This window comes from Rutilus rutilus (assembly GCF_951802725.1).
Source record: "Rutilus rutilus genome assembly, chromosome: 1".
NCBI classification, from domain to species: Eukaryota; Metazoa; Chordata; class Actinopteri; order Cypriniformes; family Leuciscidae; genus Rutilus; species Rutilus rutilus.
In genome coordinates, this window is record NC_140209.1 from 5,880,174 (window position 1) to 5,894,186 (window position 14,013).

General features: G+C 42.7%; 1 protein-coding gene across 4 annotated transcripts; it reads right to left on the reverse strand.

Annotated features, from left to right (window-relative positions):
* Positions 1-6,682: 6,682 nt before the first annotated feature.
* On the reverse strand, positions 6,683-13,663 carry LOC311288786 (uncharacterized protein). Of its 4 annotated transcripts, none has more exons than XM_084406379.1 (4): positions 12,316-13,663; positions 12,175-12,228; positions 11,738-12,094; positions 6,683-11,653 (listed from the first exon to the last, which is right to left on the reverse strand). In XM_084406379.1, the coding sequence occupies exon 4, from the start codon at positions 10,892-10,894 to the stop codon at positions 6,917-6,919; it is 3,978 nt and encodes a 1,325-aa protein (XP_084262505.1). In that variant the 5' UTR covers positions 10,895-11,653; positions 11,738-12,094; positions 12,175-12,228; positions 12,316-13,663; the 3' UTR covers positions 6,683-6,916. The 4 variants fall into 2 exon arrangements, with proteins under 4 accessions (XP_084262505.1, XP_084262507.1, XP_084262504.1 ...); XM_084406378.1 differs by having other exon boundaries at positions 12,175-13,663.
* Between the last annotated feature and the right edge of the window lie 350 nt (positions 13,664-14,013).

Here is a 14,013-nt window from a genome sequence, read left to right on the forward strand (position 1 = left end):
TTTAAAGGACATTACAGACGACAGATGATCAAACTGATGAAAAAGATTATTGCGGACGCATCATGCGATGGTCATCCATTTATGGAAGACAGTACGCGTGAAGCAAATTTCAAGAAACAAATGGTGTATATAAGAGGACTGGCTAATTCATGGGATTATTTGACGGACAAATGCGTTCATGGGGCCGATCCGCCCGGTGTGATGATAAAACAGGTTCTAGATATGCTGTGTGAATCACAATCCCCACTCGGGATCAACGATCTGCTCTGTACTTGTACGTATGTGACGGATGTGTGTACTGAAATGAGCTTGAGTTCAAAAGAATATGACGTCAATGATGATGAGAACGATGCTATTAAAATTATCGAAATCAGTATCGCCATCGGCGAAATTGTTGAAATGTACGTCGATTACATCCTAGACAAAAACATGATGGCCTGTCGTGATTTTCTTTTCTGGTTAGACTATCAGTGATTCATTTTCTGTGTTTTACGGTCCATGTAACGTCGTTATTACTACGTGTTTTACTAACATCATTATATTCAATTTTACTTCGATTTTGTTGTACTAACATTATTATTATTATTATTATATCCATTTTTACTATCTTCTATTATATCCATGTATACTATATTGTATTATAATCATTATTACTATCTTCTTCTATTATATCCATTTTTACTTGTGTTATATTAACATCATTTATCCATGTTTACTTATATCATGTATCCTGTAACTTTTTTAATAAAAGATTGATTCAAACCACATGTACGAGTTATTCTTTTGCAGCGGTTGAAACGACAGCATGTCGGAGCTCATGAAAAAGGCTTATTATACACCCTCCAACCCCGGCTCTTTAGGGGGTAAAAAACGATTAAAGGACGCCGTCTTAAAAGAAAGCGGGGTCCGTCTAAGCGATAAAAAGGTTTCAGAATGGCTGGCCGGTGAGGATGCTTACACATTGCACAAAACAGCCCCTATAAAATACAAACGAAATAGAGTGGTTGTGTACGGGGTCGATACGCAGTTCCAGGCCGATCTAGTCGACATGATTGCCTACACTAAGGATAACGACGGTAATAAATATCTGCTGACGTGCATAGACGTATTTAGCAAGTACGCGTGGGCTCGCGTTTTGAAGAATAAGAGCGGGCCCGAAGTCACTAGAGCGTTCGAGTCTATCCTCGAAGAGGGCCGTGTCCCTCAGAAATTGCAGACGGATCAGGGAAAGGAATTTTTTAACAAACAATTTCAAGATGTAATGAAAAAGCACGATATTAATCATTTTGCTACCGCCACCGATTTGAAAGCCAGCGTCGTGGAGCGATTTAATAGAACGTTAAAAAGTCGTATGTGGAGATTTTTAACGGCTACAAATTCCCGACGATACATAGATGTTTTACAAGACATTATGCAGGGGTACAACACCAGTTATCACCGAAGTATCAGAATGAGACCCGTGGACGTCAACAAAGTAAACGAGGTTCAAGTGTTTCAAAACTTGTACGGCGATATAAAGAAGACCGAGAGAGCCGTATTTAATTTCAAAGTCGGCGATGTCGTCAGGATTTCTAAAGTGAGAGGTCCGTTCGCCAAAGGTTATGAGCAGAACTACACTGAAGAATTTTTCACCATATCCGCGTGTATCCCGCGACAACCCCCGGTCTACAGACTCACCGATTATGACGGTGATGTCATCGAGGGGGTATTTTATGAAAAAGAGTTGCAAAAAATAATTGTGAGTAAAAACAAATCTTTTAAGGTGGAAAAGATTTTAGGTCAGAAAAAACAAGGGAAATCTACTCTTGTTTTAGTGAAATGGCTAGGGTGGCCTTCAAAATTTAATAGTTATATAGATAAAAAAACACTGTTGGACTTAAAACACCCTGACGTTTAATGGGGGGGTCATACGAGCGAAGGAACGTCATGGATGACCACGGGTTCTACGTCACGCTGCCGTGCAATGCATCGAGGTCGGTTTATCCAGAAAATCGCATATCCGCCTATACAACCAGGCTAGCAAAAGCTATACAATTGAAAGGAGAATGGGAGGTGGGACTCGCCGAAATCGAATATCCTAGAAGTTGGTATAACTTTAAGGACGAAGATGGGTATTTCAGCCTACACACCGCCCCCGGACCCCCGAATAACGGATCCCCTCAAGACACCGAACCGTTTAAAAAAAAAGACTTATCGGGGTTTTTTGTATCGAGGAAATTACACATAAGCGGGGGGTACTACGCAAACATTCGTGCGATCCTTCGTGCGATAAATCAAGTTCTCGCACCGACGGCCGTATTGAATCACGATGAATTAAAAAACAACGTGTTTCTGGTCGCGAGGCCTAACGTTTCAGTCAGCTTCTACGGGAGACTGGCCACTATTTTAGGAATGATACCGGACGATGCTCTCGGACGTTCGGCCTACCATGATGAAGCTGATTTTACTACGAGCGTCATCACGTACGCTCCTCATCAATCCGATATCAACGCCGGGTTCTACACAATGTACGTTTACACCGACATCATCCAATATCAATCGGTCGGTGATTCTTACGTCCCCCTTTTGAGATGCGTACATATATCGGGTAAAACCACCGACACGGTCATTGCTAGATACGACAACCCACATTACGCATCGATCAACAAGGATCACATCAGCAGCATTACCATAGAGTTGAAGGACGACCAAAACTGCGAAATACCATTTTCTTACGGGAAAGTCATCGTAAAACTACACTTTAAACCAAAAAATGGCATATTATAGACCTGGAGAGACCGCGGACTATGTCAGCTACTACCGAAATCAGGCAGGCGGGGGTTTACCAGGCTATGCCGGAGGAGGGGTTATGTATGGCGCGGGGTTAGGAGGACTTTTCAGAGGTCTGTTCAGGATGGCCATACCTCTGTTAAAAAGAGGATTTAGCATCGCGAAACCCCACCTAAAATCCGCCGCTAAAAATATAGTGTCCGACGTCGTCTCAAACGTATTGACGCGTGCGCATAGCAATAATGCTAATGCTCAAGACGGATCTGGGCTGATGGTCATGGCCCGTAAGAGGATGTCTAAACCACCGGGTGTAAGGAGGCGTGGTCAATTGGGTAAGAAGAAGAAAACAACACGAGGAACAAAGAAGCGTCCAGTCATACGCAGAAAACGTAACAAGTCTGTTAGTCGAAAAGCATCGGTCAAGAGATCTGTAAAAACCATATTCTAACATGGCGCTACTGCATCGTATGTCGGGAGAATGCATCAAGTCCGAGTTGGACTTATTTACGGTTCCAATGACGCAGACTGTTATTGAGAAAAACGGGTATTTAGAAGTAGCCCCATTATCCGCCATATCGGACACCGCACCATTAGAGTTTTTTATCGCAGGCAACGGCGACGATTACGTGGATCTAAATAACACGATGCTCTATACACGTCTGAAAATCACGAGACCAAATGGAGCAGACATCGCAAACCCTGCGAAGGTGGGTCTAATAAATTACCCCGGAGCCACAATTTTTTCACAAGTCGACGTGACCCTCGGCGACCGTCTGATATCCCAGAGTTCCTCGACTTACCCTTACCGCTGTATCATCGAGAGTCTGATCAACTATAGTAAAGATGCTCTGGAATCTCTTTTCTCCGCCGGACTGTTTTACAAAGACACAGCCGGTCACATGGATGTGGCTGACCCCGAAGGTCGTAACGCGGGGTTGACGATGAGAGCGGTCTACACCAGCGAAAGCAATGAGGTGGAACTGCTGGCCCCTATACACAGCGATATATTCTTTCAAGAAAAACTTATGTTGAACGGCGTGGACATCAAGATACGCTTCATTCGAGCAAAAGATGAATTCTGTCTGATGAGGTCCGACGACGTGGCTTACAAAATAAAAATAGAGTCGGCGTCCCTATTTGTCAAGAAAGTCTCTGTATCACCGCCGGTGAGACTGGGGCATGCTCAGGCGTTACTCTCGACAACGGCCAAGTACCCCATAGATAGGGTGTGTGTAAAAAATTTCTCCATACCTCAGGGGACTCGTGTTTCAAATCAAGAAAATCTGTTTTTAGGAACCCTACCAAAATCTATCGTCATTGCCATGGTCGACAATGACGCATTCACAGGGTCCTACGGAAAAAATCCATTCGCATTCAAACATTATGATCTGGAGTTCCTAGCCGTCTACGTCGACGGACAACAATTCCCCGCCAAGCCTCTACAACCAAATTTCGAAGCTGGTTCGGCAGTACGCGAATTTTATCAGTTGGCGATGACGACAGGAAGACACCTTAAAAATCAATCGCTCTCTATCGACAGGGTCGATTTCCTGAACGGATACACGCTTTATGCATTTAATCTTACGCCTGATGAAGACTGCGGTCAGCACATTTCCCTCATCAAGTCCGGAAATATCAGACTCGAAGCTCGTTTCAGACAACCGTTGCCGAATACCGTTAATTTATTAATTTACGCCGTATTCGACAGCATCATTGAGGTGTCTAACCGCAGACAGGTACTGCTCGACTACTATTGAGATGAACACGCTACAACTCACCGCCATCATGGATAAAATAACGTGCAGGACTCATTTTCTCGGAGTTCTACCGAGCGATCAACTACCCAAAAAACCGTTGAGGATCTTACCGTCGATGGGTATCATTAATACCCACCCTGCTCGATTGCCGGGGGAGCATTGGGTCGCGGTTTATTTAACCCAAGAGGGAACCGCTTGTTTTTTTGACAGCTTCGGTAATCCACCCAACAGCCCCCGCTTTCCAATCACTATCAACAACTTTCTAACAACCAACGACGTGGACGTGTTATATTCCGACAGATGTGTCCAGGATTTTTCATCGGATACCTGCGGGCAGCATTGTGTGTTTTTTCTGTATCATTTAGCCAGAGGTCGCGACTATAACCACGTGATGAAACTATACACCGATGATTATATCAAAAATGATAAAATGGTGTCCCTCTTTGTGAAGAGATTAAGACCATATGTTTGTAATGATAAAATGTTATCCTGCGTTCATTGTGTGCAGACGTGTTTGATGTATAAATAAAAAATCTTAAAACCATTATATTTTTTTATCGTCTTTTATTTAATGCTCACAGAAAGTCGTTAAAATTCTAACCATTGTCCTCGTTCGGAAGACGGTGATTTAAATGGTGAGTCTTTGAACTCTGGAGCCAAGCGAGGTGAATATCTCCGGGCCTTTTTTTTTGAAGGTCTAACAGGAGGTGATGCGGGCTCTACAGGTTTACTCTTTAGAGAGTTAATCGTGCGTCTGACCTGTTGATTCGGCACTGTAGAAAATGGGATGTTTAATTCGGCAAAGGCGTGTAGAAACTCTGACCAGCCTAGAGGTCTCCGGTCATCCCTAACTTTGTGCGAGGCCGTAACATTTCTTAACAAATCGAGCATGTGTGAACCTTGTATGACTTTACCCTTGAACACAAACTCCCCCGATTCGTTCCATGCGCTTAGTCCTTTAGCTTTAGACATCTTGTCTAATATGTATCTGCTGTTTTTCACACTTCTCGAAGGTACATTCTTCAGAACTTCGTCGACAACAGCCTCCTCGGCTTTACCGTCTTCGACGTTAGCAGCAGTCGGTGGTTCATCTTTATGACCGAGATCGGTATGGGGTAACGAAAGCGTTAAAACACTACTCTCACGATCGCCTTGTTTAACGATGGCCAAAAACCTGCTCAGGGAATTGCTGTAAAGTTTGGCTTTTTCGTAAGTATTCAAATCAGTCCGCTGTAAAATATTTCTTATGGTATCATCCAAATCGTTCTCCACGCTCCGTTGAATGTTCTCACGAACATTTTCGCTCTTGATCTTATCCAGTTGATGGTGCGGGACTAAATACATCTTCTCGGCATACTCCATCCTATCGATTTGCTATCAAGCTCGAAATAAAGGGTACAGCGACGCTTAGGAGCGGTAACAGGAATCCGCCCTTCTGGTTGAAGACTCGTTTCTTGGCCGCTATGCCAATTTTTTTATTGGCTACAAATTTAATATCCGCTTTTCTCTTTTTCAGTTTTTGGTACTGCTGCCTGTTGACCGGAATTGTGCCATATAGGATATTAAGAGCCACTTCACAGAGCGTTAAAATGAATTCGTCGGACGCCGATTGTAAAATAAGGCGTCGTTGTTTAGGACTGGCTTTATGTAGCAGTTTTAACACGGGTAGATGTTTACAAAGTCTGGCGGACATGACGATTGATCACGTTCTTCTTTTTTTCGGAATATAAACCACTTGACGGTCGGAAAGCAATCCTGTTCTGAGACGGTACTGCTCCGGAGTTTTTGCTTTATAGTCTATCATTAGGTATCCGAAAGGACGGTCGACCGCGTCGTGATAACACTCCATAAAGTATTTTGTGTTTCCAGGGTACATTTGACGCCCTAGCATAGCCACTTGATGCACGTCCCGAGGATTTTTAAACAGGATCATATAATTGGCGTTTAAGCTTATGGTTCGGCTGGACTTACCCTGTGCAAATAAATTTTGCACTATGTAAATAGAGCTGAGATTGCGGTGGTGGCAGTATTGCGTGAAAACGCGTTGAAGTTCCAAGTTAGCGCTAGCTTGCTCCATTAAATCATCCACCACGAGCAGGTTTGTCTTGGTGACAGGCAGTAAATCATCATCATTCAGAGTCTGGGGTATTCCTTGCACAAATTTAATGTCATACAATTGAAGTAAATCATCGTACAAAGTCTGCCAACAATCATACAACCAAACAATGTTTTCAATTTTCTTGGAAATGATATTCAAACCTTTTTCCAACAAAAGTTTTACAAAATAAGACTTTCCAGAGTTGGATGGCCCACTCACGACACAACTGAAAGGGTGTTGAAGTCTGAAATCAAAATCGGAAACATCCTGAGAGCCTCTGTGCATCATCTGATCAGTAGCCATAAGGAAGCGTCGAGAAATCGCTTAGGAGTCTACGTTTATTGTACACCACCTTGAACCTTTTAACGACTGATTTGTTGTGCAATGTCAAAGTCTTCTTATTTCTCACAATGTTTTCGCTCTGAGCCAGGATGTATTTGGATCTATCATGCGACGTCACATAGCTGTCAACCAGACCAATCAGGGATTCGAGACAGATAGCTCGGGAATTTTTAGCATTCAGGGTTATCCCCTTAGCTTTCATACACACTTTACCTTTGGCCGTGTCAAAACCATACGATTTGGGGCCGCTCGACGAAAATTGAGTTATATAATCATCGTGGTCTAATTCACTAGTCAGCTCCCCTAAATGATCCCCCAGAGGAGGCTCCCAGTCCCCCTCCCTAGACACAAATATGACGCTGTCTGTGTCAGAGTATAGCAGTCGGTCTCCTAGTCTGTCCATCAATTCGTACAATTCCAGTCGGGCGTGCGCGGTAGTGAAAGCGCCTACAAAAACATTCACGTCGCGCGCCTTGCAAACATCCTCTTTGGGTGGTTTATGCTGGACAAGAGCCACATCATCTGAGATGAATGAGAAATACGCCAACGTGTCGGTATTACCAAAAACAATTCTGGTGAAATCTTCGGGGTCGCTCACCAGAGTTGTTTGAGGCAAGTTCTGTCTTAAAGAGAAGCGTCCCCACAAACTATTCAGAATTAATTTCGTGATTGCCCTCTGGGCGGCGTTGTACTTGATCTTTTCGGGGTCGAGTTTAATCCCCTCTTTTTCAAAATACTCTCGAATGTAAGTCTCTTTCTCGGCATCCGTGACGACATTGGACGGGTAGCCCGACGCTTGTTGTTTCAAACACAAAAACGTTTTTACGTATTCGACGAACAACGTGTCTGACCGCTGTGGAAAATGCCAAACCTCGTCTATCTTGGCTACCACATAACCCTTCTCGACGGCTTTTAAAAGTTCGATACTGACCCAACACCCCGAGAGGGACCTTTCCTCGTCCGTGTGGGTACAGCTCGTGGTCTGGTTTTGGTCGTGCGCGCAGGTTCTACATAATGGAAACATGAGTTTTCCTTGACATCTGTAAGGGAGAACCGGGTGCAGTAATTTACGGGGAGGGTACACGGTCGCTTTGATAAGGCCGTAATAGTTTTCAATCGGTTCAAAATCTGTGAAAATGATTTGGGGGTGTTCAATCGGGTAGCTTTTCCTGGCCTGACAGAAAGGGTACAAGCTAGTAAAATCCAGATACCTTATTTTCTCATCTCCGGTCACTTTGTGATACAGTTTATAGGCGTTCGTTCTCCCCCCGTAGAGGGCCTCTCGTGGGTTCAATCTCTCTGGGGCGGAATAATCGGCCATAAACTCTATCACGGAGGGATCGGTCTTTTTCATGTCGGTCCATTCGCATTCCCAAAGAACTTCGATTTGCAAACCGTACGCTTTCCGCAGAATTTCAATCTTATCGTCAAACTGGTTCCTGAGAACCCCATAGGGCACTCCGGACAACGGGTGCAACTCGTGGGGTTCAAAGCGACAGCAGTGACCATGGAAGATGCAACCCGCATACTCTAAGCCGTGCCTCACACCGTCCTGCTCGTAGTAGCCGTCTAAAAAGTATTTACCGATCGATACTTCGCCGTGGTTTACGGCGTGGTGAACGTCCACGTTTCGAGTCTTTTTTACATACTCGAGCCATTCGATCGAACCGCTGGAGTAGGCCTTATTCTGATGGACGTACGCTTTGTTATGCGTGAGGGCGAGTGTGTTTCTGGCGAGATAATGTGTTTTGAAGACCCCCATCGAACAGCTGGCGATCGTCGTGAAGCCAAAAGGGTCAAGTTCGGTGCATTGTACGAAAGACTCTCTGTATTTCAAGCACCCTTCGCGTAATAAGACGACGTCGTTAACGCCGTACGCGTACAGTTCTTTTTTAAAGTCAAAGAACTTACTCTCAACCGTACTGTACCACGTATCAAACTTTACTCGGTCTTTATCCGACATGTTATCGTAGTTGTAGAACTTTTTGTCGGGGTATGGGCCGAAATAGTTCTCATTTTCCACCCTGTTGAAAAGATGGGGAAAGTAGCCTTTTTCAGTCGTCGTTAAGTCTAACGCCGCGGGCATTTTGGCGAGAGCGAATGGGAAAAATGAGTAGCTATCGATATATCGTTGGGCAAACGACTCATCGTACATCAAGACTAATTTGCACCCTTGCATTATGACCTCAAGCGCGATCCCGGCTTTGCAAAAATACTCCAGGATTAGAAAGGAGTCAAATCTGGAGGCGTAATGAGCTATGAAGCAGTAGCCTTCGTATCGAGGCTGTCTGAAGTGGTTGATTAGCTTAGCTATGCAGTCGGTACCCTGAGCCGTAAATTTCTTCCCTTTAAATGTGATGGCGCAAACAAAATTAGCCACGTGCCTACCATTTTCGTAACGCGTTTCAAAATCGTAGAAGATGTATTTCTCACAGGGTTCCTTAGGCTCTAGAGGTTGTATGAAGCATTGATGCTCACCCTCGTCCGTCAGACGTTCGCGACAATGCACACATTTGTCCGGGGCGCACATATGTTTACTTTTCTTGTCGCCCGGTTTAACATTGTAACGTCTGTTACATAGCTTGCAGTATTTAATCATATCACAGGCTGGGTATTCCTGACCGGGAGGTGAGTTTTTTTTATGCATTTCGTAACAATAGGCAGATTTACAGAAACGCAAACAATCGGGACAATGTATAGTTCTTACAGGAAACGTGTGACAATCGGCGTCAAAACACACATTGCAGACGTGCTTACATCTGTGGTCTCTGCGGTTGGTGTAACTTTTGTAGCAAAATGGACATACGTATGGTGAACCCATGAACGCCGTCAAATTCAGTATCATGTAGTAATGATCGTTGTGGAGATACAGGAAGACCGTTTTTGGGTGGGGTTCGTCAGAATTTTTGTACTTTTCTAAGACCATGGCGTTAGATCTGTGAAATACAACGATTTTAATGTCTAGCGCACGTTCAAACGAGGCTATGTCGTCAAGACCGATTCGGTCTTGGATTGAGAAGCCGACGTTGTTTTGGATGACGACAGCCAGTTTTTCTAACTCACTCTCGGGTAATTGGGGGCTAAGGAAACGGGCGAGACAGATGGAGAAGCATAAATTATTTGAAATATTTGCGGGGCAGAATAAACTCGTCTTTTTTCTTTTGATCACTTGGTCGACGGCCAGGTCCGTGAGTTTCCGGCGACCTCCGCCTTGTCTGTTCATGGCTACTGACGCTTCAATTTCAACGGCGTCGTCAGATAGTAGCCGATTGTTGCTCTGTAAAACTTTTTCAATTTGATCGAGAAGTGAATCCGCGTCGTAATTATTACCGTGAGTTAAAACCCCACTGACGGGTGTTTGGAGACTGGGAGCCGACAATGTAATATTGATTACGGGGGCATTGGGGTCAAATTCTCTAGCATAGGAAACAATCTCACTCAACATATCGTGTAAGCGGATGTGATAAGAGGCCAAATCTGTAGAGTTAATCTCTCTCAGATTCGTACTCCTTCTCAACGTTACGCTATTGAAACGAGGTCGTGGTAAAACATGATATCCGTTAACGAACCCACCCTCGCGAATCAATCTATCAGTGTCCGTACGGCTTAATCGAGTCTGTGTAGTAGAATCGACATTACCTGATGCGGACGGTTGTGAAGTATCATTATCGGCAGGGTGCTCTGTGTTGTCAGGATCAGGGTCGGTAGATGGTGGGCTGTTTAAAACACCGCCATGTTGTACAACGGGGTCGTTGTCTAGGCTTAGCAGAGGATCAAACAAATTCATATTTGGATTTACAGCTAATTCAAAAAGATCCAACATAGCAGGGGATTCTAGATTAAACAAATACTGTTCTAAAGAATCGGGCAGTATACTTAGCATTTCAATTTCATCCGGCGACAGTTCTGTGTCGTCTGACCCGTCCATTTTAGATCTCAGACTTCAACATGAAATAGTACAAAATCAGAGTATATGTAAAAAGCAAATATGAAATAGTACAAAATCAGAGTATATGTGAAATAGTACAAAATCAGAGTATATAAAGTATAAAAAAAGCATACATGAAATAGTACAATATAAAATCAGAGTGTATAAAAATCAATACATGAACAAATCTATTTTACTCATCTGACTGTTCGACGAGAATGAGAAGAAGATGATGAACCAAAAGTACCAGTTCACGATGGTATTCGGTGAACATGCGTTCGTTTCTATTGATACGTCGAAATATTTCATCGGCCAGATTTTGAATAAATCGATCTTGCGCATCGACTCTGCTATGTACCTCCAGCTGAGAGCTGCGAAGATCAGAGCTCAATGAGGCTAATCTACTATGTGTTTCGATCTGTGTGTCACAAACCTGAACGTTCACTGTCTCTATACGGTTTTGTGTTTCGCTGTGTGCATCACGAGACTGTTGTCTCAATGATTCTATTGAATCGATAAGCGTGCGCATCAGAGGAGTAGCACCGTCATCATCAACCGTCTGAGACCCTGCTGCTGACGCTACTTCTTCATCCTCAATGTCTCCTTCGTCTTCTTCCGATGATTGGTGAAAATCACTGTTTTCATCAATTGTTTGATTAGTGTTTATGGCCTCTACCTCATCGCTGCGTCCACTCCCCCAAGAACCACACTCCCATGCTTCCAGTTGATCACTATCCCAGGCCGTCACACCGGTTGAACCTGTTGTGTAGAAAAATAACAAAAATCTTAATGGTCCGGTTCAATTTTGGATTTTTAAACTTTTGATAATGTAGTTAGTCTTACCGTAAAACACAGTCGTGTCAGGACTGGGTTGCTGACTGCTTGCCCCGCTGGTAGATGGACCGGGTGACTGGTTGACAGGCGGGGTACCAGGGGAAATGACAGGCGGGGTGGCAGGAGGGCTGGTAGGTGGGGTGATAGGACTGGGGGGTGGGGCGGCAAGTGGAACGGCTGGTGGGGTACCGGGCGAACTGGAACCGATGGTCTTTCTCAAAGGTTCGCCGCTTGGTCCAGCACTCTCACCATCATCGTTGTGCGAACTGGAACCGACGGTCTTTCTGACCTTTCTCAAAGGTTCACCACTCGGTCCAGCACTCTCACCGTCATCATCATCTTTCGTAAGATCTACCACAGCCGATACTGCGGATTAAAAATTTAGTTAAAATAATTGAAATAAGTTCATTTTAATTTATAAAACAATATAAAAGATAAGTTCTCACATGCATCATTAATGGCTTGGAAGGCGACCAATTCAATATTCGTGGTATTCGAGCCTGGAAAATATAAAACCTGTTTATGCATGAAAGACAATTTGGTGAGCTGATTTTATACACATCAACCGTGAATAATAAAACACATACGCATGTAACATGTAATGCAACCCGGATCTCGATCCTTCAGCCTTGAGAGCGCGACTAACGCTTGAATCTAAAATGCTTGTTCTTTTAGCAAATTTGATGACACGACCCGCCCCACACACACACACACACACACACACACACACACACACACACACACACACACACACACACAGCATGGAATTTACAAAAATTTAAAATTAATAAAATATAAATAAAATAATTAAATATAAATAAATTTTAAAATAATTAAATATAAATAAATTAACTAACTAAAATAAATATAAATTTAAATATAAATAGATTTAAAAATAAATAAAATAACTAAATAAAATATATTTAAAGATAAATAAATTTAAAATAAATAAAACTAACCACAGAATGGACCTATTTCACAAAACAGCTTGTCATAGCAATTAAAACCACAAGATGGCCCTTAAAACTAACTTAGTTAAACAGATTATCAATCCTAAAATAAATCAAAACAACATGTCATAGCAATTAAAAACCACAAGATGGACCTATTTTACAAACAGGGTGCAATAACAATAACGACCACAGGATGGAGATATTTTACAAAACAGGGTGCAATAGCAATAACGACCACAAGATGGAGATATTTTACAATCAGGATGCAATATCAATAACGACCACAAGATGGCTCTATTTCACAAAACAGGGGCGCAATAACAATAACGACCACAAGATGGAGATATTTTACAAACGGGGTGCAATACCAATAACGACCACAAGATGGAGATATTTTACAAACAGAGTGTAATAGCAATAACAACCAGACGATAGAGATATTTAACAAGCCGTGTGCAATAACAAAAACGACCACACGATGACAGCAGAGCGCTATATGTATTCGGTTTCAACCACAATCGAGGAACAATTTTACCAAAACAGGATGTGGTTCTTACCTCCCCGGCGCTAGGGGGAGCTACGTGACGTCGGTTTAAACAACAACAACAAACATGGTGAATGGACCGTCTCACCATTGTACAGTGTTAAAACAGGCTTTTATATTTTAAAACATCGCGAAAACAAATCGACCTAGCTTCAGAACCATAAACAATAACACGTAGAACTCATAGAACATAAACCCCCATTAGCACACAAATGATGCTAGGCCACGAAGCCTAATAGGATGCAGAAATGAGATCAGATGGCTAGAACATCGCGCTGATTGCACAATAACGTTACATTAGCTGATATTAAGACAAATAAGTGCTCTTTTAAATAAACAATGTTGCAGTGGGTAAAAAATAAACCAACATAGGATGATTAAAACACTAATGTAACAACAGTATGGCAGCATCTTTTCAAAATAATAGCCGAGGGAAGCCACGTGTTTTCATAATAAAAGTCATGGGTAATGCGATGTGGAAACGCACGAAATTATAATAAAAAGATTAACAATTACCTGATTAATATAACAACGATGAAAATAATATAGCTATAAAGATTTTAACATATGAAACATGCAATAGCAGACACTGGAGTTAAAAACAGCAAACATCAGATAAAAATAACAGATAAAGCCAATAGATAAAAGCAGCAATAGCAGACACTGGAGTTAAAAACAGCAAACATCAGATAAAAATAACAGATAAAAGCAGCAATAGCAGACAAATCAGTTAAAAAACAGAAGACAGTAGTTAAAAACAGTAATAGCAGCCATCAGATAAAAATAGC

What these genes read in the sequence shown, in the direction of transcription:
- LOC311288786 (XM_084406379.1), bottom strand. Translation starts at nt 10,894, where the DNA reads ATGGACGGGTCAGACGACACAGAACTGTCGCCGGATGAAATTGAAATG.